Raw genomic sequence first — 18,496 nt, forward strand, 5'->3', positions numbered from 1 at the left:
GTATATACAATGTTCATAAACATTCAACTCATTAAAATCCTTTTTCTAAATTTAGTGACCTGTGTATTTCTTAATCTGAATAAAAGTGGAATGGTGGGCACCTGTTTTCAAATGCTGAACAGCAGAACATGACTGATTAGATAAACAAAATGTGGAATCTAAGAATTTATTACTAACATCTGTGTTATTCCCTTCTTTTCTTGGCCTTGATCACAAGCTAATTCCTGGAAACAATACCAACTGTGCATAGTTTGCAAGTCACTTCATTTATTCTCATAATATTTCTGAACAGTAACAGAATATATGTGATAAATGAATTCACATTATTGTTCCAAAATTAGATCAATAAAAAATAAATGTCTGGACCAAAACAGCTGAGGACCACAATAAACAAAGCACTCTTGTCAGGCTGTGCACATATGAATTATATTCAACATGAATACATTCTGGCTTTAACAATACATTTGTGAAGTCTCAAAATCTGCAAGAACATTGTATGTTCAGTGTGAACACTGCAGAATAAATTAATGAATGATGCACTTTCATTTCTTTTTAGTCACAACATCATAGCAATGAGCCACTGAGATTTTACCAACTTAGCCAAAATAGGACAGATTTGCAATTTTTAAACGTATTTGCTCAGGTTGTTTTCACTATAGATTTGTGAAAAATGGACAAAAACATCTTGATAATCTCGGTAATTTTGAAAATGATAATAAGCGATATTTTGTGTTATTAAAAATATGTCTGTAAGACATATTTTACTAGCCTGCACTTTTTAAAGGATAAAATAATTGCTTTCTAAATATATGAATAATTTAGTAAGCAAATAATATATAAGGCAGTTTATTTACTTACTTAAAACAAACATTAAAATCACCAGTGCAAATACCAAACAGTGCACTTGTGTATAAACCATGTGCCCTAACAGAAATTTAATAAACTTCTAATAATGAGTTTATAATGTAAATAAAACAATCTGCATTAGATTGGAAAACATATATTATTTATATTAATTTAAAAAAAAAAGAAAGTTGTATTATCACAACAATATTCTGTGATCACAATTAAAATCATGATTTTTTTTTTTTTACAGGTAGCTGTCTGTATTTTAAAAAGGGGGGAAGTAATAACAGTATAGTGTGGTTTAGGTCAGGCTTTTCTTTATTATCTAATCGCATGGTAGTTTTGACGCTTTTTAAAGTACAATATTGTATTATGTGCCAAGTTACTAAATTTGAGATAAATACAAGCGTAACTGCTTATTTCATATTTAAAGCTCACAAACAATAAATGTGCCATCGGGTATGAGTGAGTAAGCAAGCAGCTATGCACACACTCGCACCAGACAAACTTGTGACATGAGGGACTTGTCAGGTGCCAGTGTGAGCTCAGTCGTAGCCTATGTTAGATCAATGCATGGGCATTCCAATGTGGAGTAAAAACGCTTTGATTTTGATTTTTGTTTTGAGTAACATACATGATAATGTCAGCATGAGAATCAACAATACAGCAATTAGTATTGTCTATGATATTATCATACACAATAATCCCACATCCTTAGTTCACTACCACTCTAACTCGTTCATTGAGAAAGTTTATTACAGTGGGGACACTTAAAACATTTTGGACTTATTTACCCACACAAATCTCCACAACCATTTCCTCAAACCCATATCCTAATCCTTTCCATGTTCATGGTCTGTTGCGCTTCCATGATCACACACGCGCACACACACTCATCCAGGTCACACATTGAACAAAAGAGGCCTTTCTTCTCGACCCGAGTCTTGTGAGAATTTATGCAAAGGCAGACATACTGAAGCTATTGAAAGTATTCTTCAAATGGGGCTAAACAGTCATGTGCTCATGTGCCCGAGGAACTAGGCTGAACATTAAGCCACAAAGAATCAAAACGGTTCAAACACTTTCACAAGACTCCAGTGTCAGCAGCTGGATGGGGGGTGAATAATACAGCACGTGGTGTCTCCATCTAGTGGATGGAAATGTGATCGAGATCCAGGAGCTTACAGTTTATGTCCAAGGATTTGCCATTACATGGCATAACATACAGTACATCCCTACTATAAGCAGTAGGATGGGAGAAGAGCCTGAGTCAGAGTGACTGGCCTAGCTAGCTCTTTTCTGGCCTGTTCCTTTCCAGAGCTGCCCTGGGGGTGAACTCAAGTTTGTCCTTCAGACTAAGCACTTGTGTGCTGTCCCGGCCAACCAATTCCTCTAATTTTCTGTCCTCTCGCAGCTCTAATACTCCTTTTTCTTCTCCGGGGGATTTGGGGGTTCCTCGGATGAACCACTCCAGGTGATAGCCCACTGCACCCACCACGAAGGCCACAGGGAAGGTCACGTAGGGCGCATAGGTGCGCATGGCTGTCCACAACACTGGCCACATGGCTGCACAAGTCAGCCCAAACACAAACAGGGGTCTAAAAGAGGATGAGAAATTGTAACAATACCATTACAGCCAAGAGACAAACCAGTTAGTTAGCTAGGTTACCCACTTTAAAAAGTAGATTATAATACAATTAACGTTAACCCAGCTAGCTAGCAAATATTGAAAACACATGAAATTTACAAATAGTTAGCTAGTTAGTTAGTTACATAACCCTAAAACCATAAAACACTACGCAGTTAAAATAATGTATTACTATTCCAGGTACTCACAGTTTCTTAATATTCTTTAATAAAATATGACCTGTGTGTAGGTTAGGAAGTTAGTTGGCTTTAGCTAGGTTAGCTTAGCATTAGTTAGCTAGTTAGATAACCTAACCCTAGCCATAAAACACCACGCAGACAAAATAATGTATAAAGTTATATGATTTTATTTACTTTACATGTTACTCACAGTTTCTAATTTTGCTTTAATAAAATATGACCTGTATGTTAGATAAGAAGTTAGCTAGGTTAGCTTAGCATCAGTTAGCTCAGCTAGTTGCTAGGCTGCCTTCTCCTACTTAAGGACAACAGTGTCAACAAACGAACTCATTAAATATCCACCCTGTAATATCTAAGGTTGTGTTTTTCCATAAACTCTTAACCGCTCTGATACAGAACGCTGTATATTTTACCTACTGGGAGCTTCTGCTGTTTATAATTCTCTCATTCCGTCGAATTGAAGCACCATTAGCCAGCCACATACACTCAAATCCCTTCTTCCTTCACACGCCCCGCCTCCTGTCCGCCCCGATTGGCTATACTACACGACGTCGTAGACGTTCCGTGCTGTCATTGGTCCAAATGGACTGTCAATCTGTCACACTGCGTCAATGACGTTGGCACCGACGACACCGGTCTTTCTCACGTACAGGAGCCCGCAGTAATTATTTTATTCTTACTGCAAAGTAGAGGTGGGCGATATGGAGTGGTTATATAGACCGCTAAGCCTGAATAGCATTCATTAATGTATATACCACAGTAAAAAAAAATAAAACAAACAAACAAACAAAAAAACATTAGGGCCATTCTGAATACATAATCTGATTGAACACGGTATGCAAGCCTATTATTATTATTTTTTAAACATTTATAAACTCTGATTTTGCTCAGTTACTCAGTACGAACCCATTTATTTTAGACCCAAAATTGGCATTCTCCTCGCTATAGATTCTCCCACAGTAATACAACAGCGCCCACTAGAGGAGAATGATGTGTAGAGACTTTTAGTGGAGTTTCAGGTTATCTTGTCCTGCTCTAACAGACCCAGTTTATCTCAAGAAAAGGTCTGTTTACTATTACTATTTATTTTGGATCATGTATGTCAAAAAGACAGAAGAAAGCAGGGAAGGTTTCTGGTTTGGTCTCCATAACACTGATACATTTCTGGAGCTGGCTTTCCTACTCAGCAGACTCAGTTTACCTCAGGAAAGACTGGTTGTCTGATTGCTTAGGTCAGAACGCAAGAAAAAAATGCAAGCAAGCAAAAAATGAAATAAATAAATAAGGGCAACTAAGGCCTACCTTCCCACTACTCTTAACAGACCCAGTTTACCCACAAAAAAGGAAATAAATAAACCAAATAGTAAACAATACATGTTAACCCTAAATTATATATTTGTTTTGTAGCACAAACATTACATTTACATTAGAATCTGTATATAGGAACCAGACAGCACAATTAAATCACATCTCCATTAAACCAATTGGCACTCAACTTTATTTGACAAAAAACAATCTTCATAAATATTTTGGCACGAAGCAAAAAAAAAAATATTGGTCCTTACATTATTGATAAAATGTTTCAAAACAACATGGCAGAATAATATAAAAGAACTTACACTTTGCTCAGACATCAGCAAAGGTTGCAATAGCCCAAGTTCATGCATAAGCATCCTGCCCACAATCAATAACTGGCTTAATTTAGCACAAGTGGTTTACTTATATGCAGTTTATAAAGCTGATGAATCCCCAAATGCAGTTAAAATTTAAAATAATGCAGTTAATAAAAAGGTGATCTACAAGAGACTAGATAATGCAATTTTACCTCAAATAATTGGCACTACCGGTACCATTTCTAATAGAATAAATCTATGGCACATCCCCAGGTTAATTACAAACTAAATGCAATTTGTTAGCATGTTTCTGTAGCTTGCTGTTTAGTTTAATTGGACACTTTAAGCGATAACTGTAGACCTTTGCAGACTAAGGCCAGTGCAAATATACAAGACACGTGCGGTAGGTGAGGTAAGTTACAGTGAAAGGCACTGTAAACAGGGATATAGACAGTGGAAACTGCAGTGCCAATTTGGCATCAGCAGTCAGTGGTCCTCTTTCACTGTAGGAATCACTCAGCTCTAATGGAATCTGAATGCAAATCTTCACATGAGTCGTGTGATGGCACTTGACAGAAAGTCCTCGTAGTTCATGCGTACGTTGCCAGTCATGGCGGTGTCCTTCTCACGGAATGCTTGGGTCATGCTCTGCAGCTGGGTGCACACCTGGATGAAGCGGTCGAGCTGGAGAGAATTATTCATGCCACGGACACAGTAGCGACTCACAAGGGTTTCAATGAACTGAGGGCTCATGTTATAACCCATCTGAGAGAGTGCTAAGAAAAGAAGAGAGATTCATAGATTAGTGCATAATGTTCATAGTGGTTGCAAAATAAACAGCAAATTCATTTTAATAAAATCATAAATTAAGCAATAGGGTAATAGGGCAGAGTTTATTACTGGCTTTATTTCAACAAATCCGATTTACAGGTAATGCAGGACTTTAAAATAATCTTTTAACATGTTATAAAATACTAGAGCCAGACTTGTTGCTTCTGAAATCACTAGGACCATGGTCCAGAAACACAAATGTAGTAAATATGAGCCGGTGCTCCCATATTAGTCTTATAAGAACCTGAAACAACTGCTATGTATTAGTGCAGATCTGATATAACAGCAGTAGAGAGTGGACTTATTACTCCCGTACAGTATACACTACCTGCTAATATGATTGCATGTCTCCTTGTCCTAATGACTGTTCCAGTTCTGTCAAACAAATATTACTTTGGATAAGTAAATAGTTCCTGCCCATTTTAATCCAAGCTTGCACTAATGTTGTGATTCATGTGTAAGCAAACCACACTATTACACGCTACAGGATGATAAGTGTGGGATGCATATGTCTAAATGTGTGTGCAACATACATGACATGCTGAATAACCAACAAAAAAATAACTTCAAAAGCCATCAAATTTCAGAAGAAATGCACACCTATTTAACAGAAAAGTAGGCTTCTTTATTTTCAGGAACTTATTTTTGGTCTCCCTCTATCACTGCTAATAATTAATAAGGAGGAGTTTAGTCAAGTTATGTCATATACATATTGGGGAGTATATATGGATGCAACACTATCCTGGAATAGTTATATGGACAACTTAATCTGAATACAATCCATTCATGTTTATACCACAGTCAGAAAACACTTGTCCAAGCCCATTCTGAATACAAAATTTGTGTGCAATCCTTTAAATTGAAGAATAACAGCCATGAAAAGACCTGTATCCAATTACATTCCTTTTGTAAAGTACTGTATGTTCTGCAAAAAAAGTCTATTATTGCTGGAGTAGGGTATGTAAGAGCAAGATATGTGGGGGCAAGATAATCTTCCTTCAGGTGACATTAAACCATGAATGTCCACCAGTCTTTCTGGACACCCCATTCAGGTTTTGTGTCATAGAACTGGCATTCAGCACATGTGCTGAATTGCTGCTTGTTGATTGCTGCAGGACATAAATATCTCTTTCTCTTGCCACTTTTCTAATAAAGTTATGTGAAGTACATTTTTTTTTCTGACTCCAACATAATTAGAAGCAATTAAAAAACAAACACATCAACTGACAACACTGCAGCTAGGCCTGTCACGATAACAACATTTTTAGGACGATATATTGACAGGCCAAACTGCAGCTCCTTTTACTCTCACTGGACTCACATAAGCTCAGTCATGGCAAAATGGACACTAAGTGGTACTCTACACACAAGCTTCATTTGGAATTGGAATACTTGTAGAGAGCATGCAAACTGAGATTTTCATCAGACTGTTGAGTAGACATGTAAACATGTCTTAATACATAATGATAATTAATTTAATAAAATTAGAGAAACAATATTACTTAATCAAGTATTAGAAAATAAAGGACATCTATAATACATTTTTGGTCTGGTGAGTTTATACTTAAAGGTACATTCTGTAGGAACTGAGAGCGAGTGTGTGAAATAGCTACAGCCCGTATTTAGCGTTATATTGACTGTGCCCTGCACGAGGGAGAGCCGCGGTTGGAGGGGCTGTGCCCCGCAGTCAGCAAAAAAAAAAAAAAAATCACAAACAAAAAAGACAAAAAGCTGAGAATGGGCCTCTAGCACATGTTTATAGACATGGCACCCACCTCTAATGCACATTTAAATAGTGGCTAATAATAAGCAATTAGTTAATTTCTGGGAAAACAATACACAGTTTTTCCTTCTCACCTTGGTGCATCTCACTGCTGTTGATGGAACCTGAACGGTCACGGTCAAACTGATTGAACACTGCTCGCCACTGCTGCAAGTACATCCATAGAGCTGAGAAGCCAAATACATCCATACGGCCAGATTTGGTCTTGTCAAACATGTCTATAAAAAAAGAGGGTGAGAAATAAATAATAATTTAGTATAATAATAATTATAATAACATAAATCATTATCATTCCCCTATATCGATAAGCTGTTTTATTGCAGTACTAGCAAAAAATAGTAATATTTTGACCAAAAAATATGCAAATCAGCAATGAAAATACAGCATGCGAATTTGACTATATTAAAACATTTAAAGCAGCACTTACTGAGCATCATTAAACAGGTCTCATCATTGAAGGCTGAGTTGTTGGAGTTGAGGAGGGCCTGCTTCAGTTCCTTAAGGTTGATGTGGCCACTGCGATCTGTGTCAACGGTCTGAAACCACTGATAGGCTTCAGGGTTAACTCCTGGTGGCATGTTACCTGGAATGCCAAAATCATTCAAGATATGTTGTCATATGGCAGCTACAAAAAACCAATGAACAGCTCAAACAGATCTGAATAGATATGAGTTTTCTAAAAAAACAAACTTAACATTGGCCATCTTTTACAATTTACACTCTGGTTACACCTGGTTAGGCTAATAAGAGTGTGTGGCAGAGCTGAACAGAATTAAACACTCAGATGTCAGTGAAGTGATGGTCATGCCCCAATGATATTCTGTGATATTCTGGCCCCAAGAGGGACTCAGACCTGTCAGTTTGGGATGAACCCAGATGGGCTGTGTCTCCCTGGGGAAGGATAATGATTGTGTTAAAGAGCCATCCTGCGACTCAAGCCCCACAGGACACAATATTACACACTCTCCACTGTAGAAAAACTCATAATCTCTCGCACACAGTCACAAAGCATTATCATGCCCATCACTCTAATTCCGCTACAGGCACAACCTGAACCAGATCTTTATAAGATGCAGCTGCCAAGATTCTGGACAGCAGTCAGGCATCAGTCATTCAGTGAGGGGCAGATGACACAGCTGCAGTAAAGGGGATGAAGGACCTTGTCTGCAGCACCTTCATAAATTCTATTTTTTTCGTTTTTGTGCACAGCCCTTGGCCACTGCAAACATGATGGAGAGGTTGAGGCTGCGAGTGTTATTTTGTGCCCATAACCTTGATGCTCACACAGACATCATCAGCCAGTTCAGACAGGATCTGCTGTCTGCCATGGCGATGAACAAGTGGAAAAAATTTGGAAGATAGATCAGGGCCCAGGGCAGTGTGATAATAACAATGAGGTAGGAAATATAGCTTTATGTTTAAAAAAATTAAACATGACATGCCAATACAGGTCTCAAGTGACTCAAATGGATTTCCATTATAAAAGAGCTAAGCCTGTTCTGAACATGATTAATATTCCTTTAAACAGCATGAAAAGTTTACCTGGAACCTGCTGGCCATATGGTCCTCCTTGAGTTTGTCCATAACCTCCGTAGGGACCTCCTGGTGCCTGCCCATAAGGTGCTCCAGGTGCACCACCAGGTCCTGTTCCGAAATGTCCACCGGAACCATATGCTCCATAGGGTGCTCCAGGGGCAGAACCACCATACTGTCCACCTGGTGCCCCACCGTATGGGGTACCTGCAGGTGATCCTCCATAGGGCCCTCCTGTGGGACCACCTGGAGGTACACCAGCTCCATAGGGGGCTCCTGGATGCTGATGGGGAGGGTTAGTCCCTGGTCCTGGATATCTCTGTCAGAAAAAGAAATTTTTTTTTTACTCTGTCGTGCATATAGAGGCATACAAAACACATACAGAAAACCGGTTTTAATTTCCCCTTACGGTGTGCACTTTTTATATACCACCATACTGCTAGATGTTCTGCGGAAGTGCTGTGTGGAAGAATTATTCATTTAGAAAAGAGACGAGTGGAATTATGCAAATGATCCACAGCTCAAAAAAAAAAAAAAAAAAAAATCCCCTGACCAGCCCAGAATGGGTCCTGGTTCCGGAATCACTTAAAGACTTAAAGAGCAGTATAGCTTTTTAAATACTGTAATACTGTAGCTTGAAGGACAATATTAATGTTTGAAATGTGTGATGTTTTATTTGTTAGCTGGAGAAGCAAGGCAATTGTGACTGATAAACAGCCATTTTAATACTTTAATGCCTTGACATCAAACATAACATGTTGTAAACTGATAATAAACTTGTGTCTTCCTTGTGCAATAGAACATTTGAGAAACATCTGTTGGAATATCTAGTGTTTTAGGTCCATTTATAGTGTGTATAGAACTGTGTTAAGAGATTTAGCTAGTTTTGAAAAGGAAGCAGTGTTAAGGTTGTTGGCATATTTCTATACAATAGTTCAATAGTTTATATTCTGTATCTGTTTTCTGCAAATGCAGACTGATTCTTTCATATAATGTGTCATTTTGTGGGAAAAAATAAACCACATACACTAAACAAAGCCTTAATTTAAAGCCTTGTTAAATATTTGTTATATATCAGCGTTCATACACTTTTAAACCAATACATTTCCATGACGTTTCCACTGCTTCAAGGCAAATATTCATGACCATATAAGTTTTACCTTTGAGTTTGGAGGTCATAAATAGGAATAATAATATATTAGGAAAATCTTTTAGTTTATACTTTTGGTCTATTATGGTAAATACAGGAGGTTTACTTTGCCCTACTTCAAGAAAATGAAGCGAATTGGACACATATCAAGAGAATGATGATTTTATCCCTTTAGAATCGTAAATCATACTAGACTTTTACGTTCTTTTACAAATTGCTAGTGATTTAATTAGTCAGCTAATAACAATCCGAAAGTGTTTAAGTGTTAAGCAGTTTACAAAATGAACTATCTGCATCAATTTATTAAATTTATTTATTAATTTATTTATCTCTTGTAACTGACACGCCCCCAACTGGGAAACTCTGGGCTTATCTAAAAATCACACTAAGTTTACCACTGGTAAATACGAGTTTGTGGTGGCCTTCATGTGCTAAATACGATCTCCTAAATACGATATTTTCGACACGACTTGAAGGCAGCATTAGCCACAAACATATGTTTAAAAAAGCAGTCTTGCAATTAAAATATCGTGTTATAAAGTTACTGTAACACCGTCAAAACAGTGATATAGATTTTTGGTCATACCGCCCAGCACTAACCTAAGCTAGGGAAAAGCAAGCATGTTTATAGACAAAATGAAAATACATTGTTATACACTCGTTTCAGAAAAGTCACAACCAGTTCCACATCTAGACAACATAAACTAGTTAAAACTGTCTTTAGTTTCCTTAAATTACATTTCAGGGCATGTCCTGGTACTACAGCACAGACTAGCTAGCTAGCATAGCTAACTAGCTAATTAGCTGCCAGGCTTAAGTACAGCTCAAGTCTACGGTAAATAGCCTATTTCTAGTTACACAGGCGTTTATCTGCCTTTTATTGAGTTAAAAGTTAAAGTATTTAAAGCTAAATCTACTGAGGAAATGTAAAAACAACCATTCCCCAACCCGGAACCCTCTCTACCTGTCCGTAGAAACTCATCTCGCTGGAGAACTTCGCTCAGCCTGCCCACGACTGCGTCACTAAGGACCCGCCCCTTCGCCCGGATTGGTCCGTTTCACTGTTTGTCATGTTCAGCGCCGCAGTTCTCCCCTCTGATTGGTTAAAATAATGGAAACTTGATGACGTTCTACACCGTGAGTCATGCTCACTACACAGAAATAACGAGATTTCCCCACAACATGTATCGGTACAGGTCTGTGTAAACTACACACTGTGATGTGAGTAATAGTAGTAAAAGTTAATTTAATCTCATTATTTTATGATACTTTTTAAGGTAGTAGTTGTGACTTAGTAGCTCAAAGTAATTACTAGTAATTACTAAATAATGAGATATTATCTCAAAATAATTACTCACTATCTCAAACTATTTTTTTACTATCTTAATATTTTAAAATAGTATCTCAAAATAATGAGATAGCAGTTTACATAATAATACATAATACAAAAAGAGCTGATTTTTTTAAATTATTAATTTAGTGGCAGGAATAGGCTTTCGTAATAATATGAGGAGAGGAGCAAAGATGATGTGATATTTTTTATGTAATGGTTAAAGCTTGTATCACTTCTTAGTATGTTCTTATGTGTAAGAACACTTCTTGTGTGTATGTTTTATATATATATATATATTTTAAATGTTTGTTAATTGAATAAAAATATTTCACACATGTTCTATTTTGTATTTTGTGGTTTTCATTGTTGTGAAAGAGTGAAATTACTATTTTTAAATTCTCTATTTTTGTAGCTGAAGATAAAAAAAAAACTTTTTAAACCTCTATGGCACATATTTTTGGTTACTACACCTCTCCATACCATATTTTATTTAATTATATATATATATATATATATATATATATATATATATATATATATATATATATATATATATATATATATATATATATTTATATATATATATATATATATATATATATATATATATATATACATTCAAATTTAAGTTTGCTATATCCACAGGAACTTCCAAGTTTCCTAAAAAAATGTTTACCATCTTTTTAATCAGCTTGACCATCAAAGACCAAAGTACACCATCTGAAAGATATGTGTGGTATTAACCCTAATAAAGTGACAGAGCACAAGTTCTTATACAAAATAATTTTTTTTATTGATAATTAATTTCTTACAAAACATACATATGTACATGCATTTAAATTTGTATATATTGTAAACATACAGTCCTGAATAATAAACACAATAATTCCATCATTTTCCAAAAAAATATTGTTTTTCTGGATTTTTGAGTGAATTTAGCATTTTGTTGGTTTACTATTTGGTGTTACACAAAACAGGACTTCACATTCAGTCAGATAATTTAAAACCGTATGTCTTTTGCTACTGTATAGACTTTATTTCAGTTTAAGTTATCTGGCTAAACACAGAAATCAGAAATCACCAGAGGGATTATATAAACATGTTTCTGAAAAATGTTTAAAATGTTTTCTATTATTTTCTTATGTGTGCACCAGGGGGCAGTAGGTACCTTTAGCAAGAAAGCAGGGGCCTTCACCTTACATTCTGAGGTAAACTGCATGGAAGATTTTATGTAACAAAAAATGATGAAGCTCTTTTTGTATAAAAAGACATTAGCCTAACAGCACAGCCGAGACTACTGCGGAGGTCTTAGCCAGCATGAGGTGGACCCTTGATCACAGAAATCTCTTTTTGAGCAGCAGTCACACAATCCTGTTATTAGGTATTCCTCACATGCGTCTGCATGAGTATTGTCTTTTTAAAAATTAACTTAACTTTATAATCTTTAATTATGGTCTGTCATGTTAAATCCGAACTTTCAGATAACAGAAGCACTCATCTCAGCAGTGGCCTCCTCTTTCTTGATGTTGCTGAGGTTCTGGTTGGACGAAGCCGTGGGGTCCACTCTGATATACCTAGCTCTAGATCGAGAAACAACATTAATCTCATTCTGTTCTGCAGAATACAAGAGCTCTCTCTCCTTGTGCTCACGGTATAGCTTATGTGCACGCTTGCACACCAAATAGATCATCTCTAAGATGCACATGAAAATGCACATAGAAGAAGTGACCACCATGAAGTAAGTGAAGATCTTCTTCTCAGTTGGACGGGAGATAAAGCAGTCCACTGTATTGGGACAAGGAAACAGGCTGCACTTGGACAGCCTGGGCATGTCAAATCCGTAGATGTGGTACAAGACGTAGAGGAAGGCGCAATCAAAGGATGCCTTGAATATCAGACTGAGGAGGTAGGTGTACCACAGACCCCCACGCTTCTTTCCAGGGTTGGAATACAGGGCTTTGCCGTCTTTATGTAAGGCCTTGTACTTCTCATTCTTCTGTTCTCTATACCTGACATGGGCCACCACCAAGAGAGATGGGCAGGTTACAAAGATCAGCTGCAGAGCCCACAGGCGGACGTGAGAGATGGGGAAAATGCTGTTGTAACACACTGTTGTGCAGCCTGGTTGGGCTGTGTTGCACAAAAAGTCTTTGGCCTCGTCCCCCCACACCGGCTGCGCAGCTACCGCAAACACCAGAAAACGGAAGACGAAGACCATAGAGAGCCAGACACGCCCAAAAACCGTAGAGTATTGGCTCACTCCACCAAGCAGAACCTCCAGGCTTGTCCAGTTCATTTTTTAAGCCAGAGGACAGCAGCTCCTACAGTAGAAAAAAAATTTAGTTAGTTTAAATATATTATTTTATTATATAATGTTATATACTTAGATCACTATAAAATCTGAGCACTGTGCTGTAATTTTCGAGATGAAACAGTACATATACAAGGGAAGATATAAAGTGTTTTTTTTTGTTGCGATTTTTTTGTTGCAATTAGTTTGAATTACTCTAACACCATGAAATAGGTATTAAACTGTCCATCCATCTATCTGTCTGTTCCTCCATCCAATACTTTTGGGATGAATTGGGGTGATAATCCAATTATACTGACCTCACATTAAAAGCAATCAAATCCTTAAAGCAATGCTCCAAATTTGTGTAGAAAGCTTTCCCTGGACTGTACAAACAGTTACTCGCAACAAAAGCAGGATAAATGATTTATAATAACCTTAATTTGGGAGGAAACAACGAAGGGTAGCAAGTGTCCCATAAAGTTGTTTATAGTGCATATAGTGATAATGGTTTTGTAACCATTTATTTTTTCAGCTTTTTCTTTTGTTCATGGTGTAATATACTGCTCAAACTGCTGTACATTATAAAAATGATAAACAAGGCTGACTGCATTCAATCCTGATTGTGTTTAGTTGACAAAACCTCATTATCAGTTAAACTAAGGGGGCAATCGCTTTTTTACATGGCCAATTCTTATCATTGAAACAGATGCCACTAATATACGTGGATATAAAAAGTGTTCACACGTCTGAACAAAAAGTTCAACCTTTGTTTTTACAGACTATAACATATTTTTCACATGCCTTTAGGAGAGTTCACATGTGTTTTTGCAAACTTTAGCTGGGCTTGGATGATTTTCTTCTTTAAGAGGCTTCCGTCTTGCCATCCTACCCCATAGCCTAGACGTATGAAGAATACAGGCTATTGTTGTCACATGTAGAACACAGCAACATGCCAGAAATTCCTGTAGCTCCTTTAATATTTCTGTAGGCCTCTTGGTAGCCTCCCTGACCAGTGTTCCATGGTATATCTAATGCCTTGAACATTCTTTTATACCCGTCTCCAGACTGATGCCTTTTGACGATGAGATTCCTCTGATGCTTTGGGATCTCTCTGTGGACCGTGCCTTTTCCTGTAAGTGGTGACTAAGAAAATGCCAGGGAACACCTACTATAACAGCTTAACTTATTTGGGATTAATCACAGACACATTAAATGACTGTAGGTGTGTACTGATACCTGTTTGAACAAAGCCACACCCTCAGTTATAAGAGGGTGCGCACACTTATGCAACCACACTATTTTCAACATTTTCAACAGTACATTACATTACATCGCATTACATTATATTTGAAGATGAACTGATACATTTAATGGGACATATATGTTATAATATACTGACATGCAAAAAGTGAAGTTGTCTTGTGAGTGAGGACATAGAATGCCATTCCAGCCACAGTAGACAGTGCAGTGGGTGGTAATGATCATGACAGGTGGTACCTGGCTAGAAGCAACTCTGGCAGAAATCAACGGGCATAGCTAAAGTGCACTGTGCTGTAATTTTCGAGATGAAACAGTACATATACAAGGGAAGATATAAAGTGTTTAATACACCGATATTGCAAAAGGCATGGGATGAGTGAGTGAGGCATTACCACCTACAGTAGACAGGACAGTGGGTGATATTGTCATGATCGGTGGCATCTGGCTAGAAGCAATTCTGGCAGAAATAACTACAGGAGAACCCACAAGCATATCCTACAGGTCAATACTGTGTCTTCAGCTTCTACAGCACATGCCAAAGTCATCACACACAAGACTATTTCTTAGTTGTTGTGTATCTTATGGCTATGTGTCAAAAATGGAACAAAAAACATATAAGCCATGCTTAAAGCTTGTTCAGTTAAAAATAATAAGCAATAGGTTCCACTCTCTGACTTTCTGTTTTTAAGCACACTAGCATTTTTATTTTATTTTATTCTATTTTATTTATTTATTTTTCATGACACACATCAAGGATACTGAATCCAATTAAAATCTTTCTCAAAGCCGAAGTGGGATGCATCTCAAGTTCCGAATCTTCTAGGTTTCTGTTTCGCTGTCTCTGCCTCACAATGTCAGATGATTTCCCAGAGGCTGGGATGGGGCTGGCTCTGCTTTAGCAGAAAGCATGGATGGAGGGGGATCTGTTTCTCCTTGTTTGTGCCTTATTTGTGCTTGACAACAGGTCTACACTTAGTATTCACAAGGGTGACTCTGTCTCCATTTGAGCGTCTATTAGCGTGCGGCAGGACATTATGTGCTCAGCAATTTCCAATGAAGTAACTTTGGATAACTATTTAAAAGTGGTATTTACCTCGCTGTGTCTGAAAGCTGTGGGAGGAAAACAGCTTCTTAGAATGCAGACGGAAGTGATTGTGGCATTCTGTGTGAAACACAAATGCTAGTCTGGACTTGCAAGCTGACAGACGTTGTTTTGGCTCGGCTTCAAATTCTACAAAATGTTTTCTTAAGGATCCGGACATCTAATCTCTGTTGCCAATCGACTTTTTTTTATGGGTGGCATTCTCAGACACCTTATTAAAAAACTAAAAAAAGAGAACAAAAACCCTTTTTTATGTTTTCTTTTCCACTAAACTAAAGGAAAATAAGTAACTAATCTGTATGCTCCTTTAATGCTCAACACAATCCCACTACTGCGTTTAATTTTGTAGATAATGTGTTTTGAGCAGCTCTGTGATTCCTCAAAACCCACAAGAAAAAAAATATATTTCTGTAATCCTTTTAACAACTTCTTTCTCTGCTTTTTTTTTCTGTAGATCATTAATAAACATACACTGTTTGGGGAAAACTATCAAGACACTTGTTTATTCACTGTTGCTTCTGAAATATTTTAATGTATTAAAAAAGGATTGATCATGCTTTTGTTGGAGAAAAAGCATGTTTCTACTGCCCATGGAAGGCTTTCTACTACATTTTGGAGCATTGTGTTGAGAATTTCATTGCACTCAGCATCAAGAGTCTTGTCACTGAATGCAACTATAACAAGTCACACTATAGCAACAGGTCTGCTGGATAACAATATAAAATACACCATTGCATTACATTTTACAGTTTACAGAACTGTAAATTCTACCAATTTAAAATGACAAAGCATAAAATATGAAAATCCTACCTTTATAAGGTTCTGAAAGAGGACATGATGAGGGCACAACCACAAAGCTCCAGTGTTTGTTCCTGATGCAAACTAACCTGGTCTCTGATCTCTCAAAGCTTTCTGCGATATAGGACAGGTGGGTGGATGCTTCCATATCCAGTTTGACAACTTTGAATAAAAAAAAACTGAGATGTTTACTTCTGTTAATGATGAGAGTCAAATGAAAGAGTCAAAATGAAACTTAATCCAAATTTCACTTTGAATAGAAAGTAAAAGAGTTTTAAAACCCGTCTGTCAACACATTCTCACCATCAAAGAGTTACAACAACACACTGTTATTGTATTGCCAACCAGAGCAGCTGCAAAAGCAAAAGCAAGGAGTAGAAAATGTTCTAATGTCTCTTGCTTTTGTGATTTTAACAATAGCCTAAGGAATGCCTTTGTTTTCTTTAAGCAAATGAAACTGTGCATACCTATCAGGTCATGTGTCTTATTCCTCAAAAAAAGGTCATATAATATTTTGTAATCACATGTCAAAAGCCATGGGACAGGTACCATTATTAGATCTAATGTCGTTTGGCATGACCCATGGAAGTTAAGAATGCTGCAATGACCGGCTGGATATGTGTGTGGATCTGATTGTTGACATTTCTGAGTTGCTGCTCTGTTTGTGTGGACAATTCTAGTCAGTCAATGCCGGTCATGATCAGTACCACTCACTGCCCTCTCTACTGCTGGTATTAATGCCTTCTGTGACACATTTCCAGTACAGAGGAGTGTGTACACACTGTGAATGAGGAATGCTAAATATTTCATATTCCGTAAATTTCCCATATTTCCACTGTCAGGCCTCATTTAAAGTATAATAAATGCCATAAGCATGCCAGCCAGTGTTCAGTCTTACTCACAAGAGATCCCCTTACAACTTACAGTATACAGGTGTGACCTTTTCAAAGCCATCTTCACCAATAGTCAAAAGTCTTTATGATCAATTTATACACTGCTATCCCGTGACATTTGGCATGTCAGTATAATGTAGCTTCACTCACTAGAATTTTAGTATTTTTAACTTTTTTATTTTTCTACTAAAAAGATTTAAGAAAATGTATTAATGCTTGCTTGTCTGTATTTTGTGTTAGGCATTATTTTATATGGACACAATTTTAAAACACTCAACGTTTGCTATAAGATGCAAGCAGCTGGGATGATATTGGCCACAAAGATGCAAATTATGATATTTGAATGTAAATGTGTGTGTGGGAGGGTGTGTCCTACTTCCTACAATATTTGTACAAGTGAGTAAGCAAGAGAGAAAGGGTAAGAACAGAAGAGAATGAGAACTTGTGCTTTAAAATGATTTTTTTTTTCCAATAAAGGAACACAAAAGGTCAAATATCAAGTCCACAAGTGAAACCTGAGACATTCTGATTTGCTTTAAGCAAAGATTTCTACAGGGGTTGGATGATGAAACTGAAACACCTGGTTTTAGACCATAATTTATTGTCCTGACATCCTCCCGTGATTTGGGCAGCCGTGGTTTTAAGTTTTTTGGATACAATCCGGGTTGGCACCCGAACATCCCTTTCAGACAGCTTCTTCTTGCATCCACAGTTAATCCTGTTGGATGTGGTTGGTCCTTCTTGGTGGTATGCTGACATTACCCTGGATACCGTGGCTCTTGATACATCACAAAGACTTTCTGTCTCGGTCACAAATGCGGCAGCAAGACGTGCACCAACAATTTGTCCTCTTTTGAACTCTGGTACGTCACCTATAATGTTGTGTGCATTGCGATATTTTGAGCAAAACTGTGCTCTTACCCTGCTAATTGAACCTTCACACCCTGCTCTTACTGGTGCAATGTGCAATTAATGAAGATTGGCCACCAGGCTGCTCCAATTTAGCCATGAAACCTCCCACACTAAAATGACAGGTGTTTCAGTTTCATTGTCTAACCCCCGTATATGCCCACTGCAATGGAATGAAAAAGAAAAAGAGAAAGTAAAAAGAAAAGAGAGAGCAAAAGAAATAGAGAGAGAGAGAGACAGAGAGACACCCAGAGACATACTTCAAAGAGTACTAAGCACAATATCACTGCAGGCCATGAGGGAAAGGACAGAGCAGGTGAGAGGA

The 18,496-nt window shown here is 37.3% G+C and overlaps 3 protein-coding genes across 3 annotated transcripts; all 3 read right to left on the bottom strand.

The window, feature by feature from the left end:
* Positions 1-247: 247 nt before the first annotated feature.
* On the bottom strand, positions 248-3,203 carry smim12 (small integral membrane protein 12). The gene is made up of 2 exons (XM_007249262.4): positions 3,091-3,203; positions 248-2,444 (listed from the first exon to the last, which is right to left on the bottom strand). Exons 1-2 carry the CDS (start codon positions 3,153-3,155, stop codon positions 2,135-2,137), a joined length of 375 nt encoding a protein of 124 aa, XP_007249324.1. The 5' UTR covers positions 3,156-3,203; the 3' UTR covers positions 248-2,134.
* Positions 3,204-4,144: 941 nt separating this feature from the next.
* pef1 (penta-EF-hand domain containing 1) lies at positions 4,145-10,618 on the bottom strand. Its single transcript, XM_007249261.4, has 5 exons — positions 10,548-10,618; positions 8,443-8,752; positions 7,328-7,483; positions 6,975-7,118; positions 4,145-5,062 (listed from the first exon to the last, which is right to left on the bottom strand). The coding sequence occupies exons 1-5, from the start codon at positions 10,563-10,565 to the stop codon at positions 4,833-4,835; spliced, it is 858 nt and encodes a 285-aa protein (XP_007249323.2). The 5' UTR covers positions 10,566-10,618; the 3' UTR covers positions 4,145-4,832.
* A 1,097-nt stretch (positions 10,619-11,715) lies between these two features.
* Positions 11,716-16,453, bottom strand: gjb9b (gap junction protein beta 9b). The gene is made up of 2 exons (XM_007249260.4): positions 16,382-16,453; positions 11,716-13,237 (listed from the first exon to the last, which is right to left on the bottom strand). The coding sequence occupies exon 2, from the start codon at positions 13,210-13,212 to the stop codon at positions 12,394-12,396; it is 819 nt and encodes a 272-aa protein (XP_007249322.2). The 5' UTR covers positions 13,213-13,237; positions 16,382-16,453; the 3' UTR covers positions 11,716-12,393.
* Between the last annotated feature and the right edge of the window lie 2,043 nt (positions 16,454-18,496).

This window comes from Astyanax mexicanus, chromosome 3 (genome assembly GCF_023375975.1).
Source record: "Astyanax mexicanus isolate ESR-SI-001 chromosome 3, AstMex3_surface, whole genome shotgun sequence".
Classification (NCBI taxonomy): domain Eukaryota; kingdom Metazoa; phylum Chordata; class Actinopteri; order Characiformes; family Acestrorhamphidae; genus Astyanax; species Astyanax mexicanus.

Coding starts and splice junctions, on each gene's coding strand:
- smim12 (XM_007249262.4), bottom strand. CDS start 3,155: ATGTGGCTGGCTAATGGTGCTTCAATTCGACGGAATGAGAGAATTATA. Junction 2,445..3,090: donor ATAAACAGCAGAAGCTCCCA/GTAGGTAAAATA, acceptor ATCCTCTTTTAG/ACCCCTGTTTGTGTTTGGGC.
- pef1 (XM_007249261.4), bottom strand. Junction 7,484..8,442: donor ATATGGCCAGCAGGTTCCAG/GTAAACTTTTCA, acceptor TTGGCATTCCAG/GTAACATGCCACCAGGAGTT. Junction 7,119..7,327: donor GACCTGTTTAATGATGCTCA/GTAAGTGCTGCT, acceptor CTTTTTTTATAG/ACATGTTTGACAAGACCAAA.
- gjb9b (XM_007249260.4), bottom strand. CDS start 13,212: ATGAACTGGACAAGCCTGGAGGTTCTGCTTGGTGGAGTGAGCCAATAC.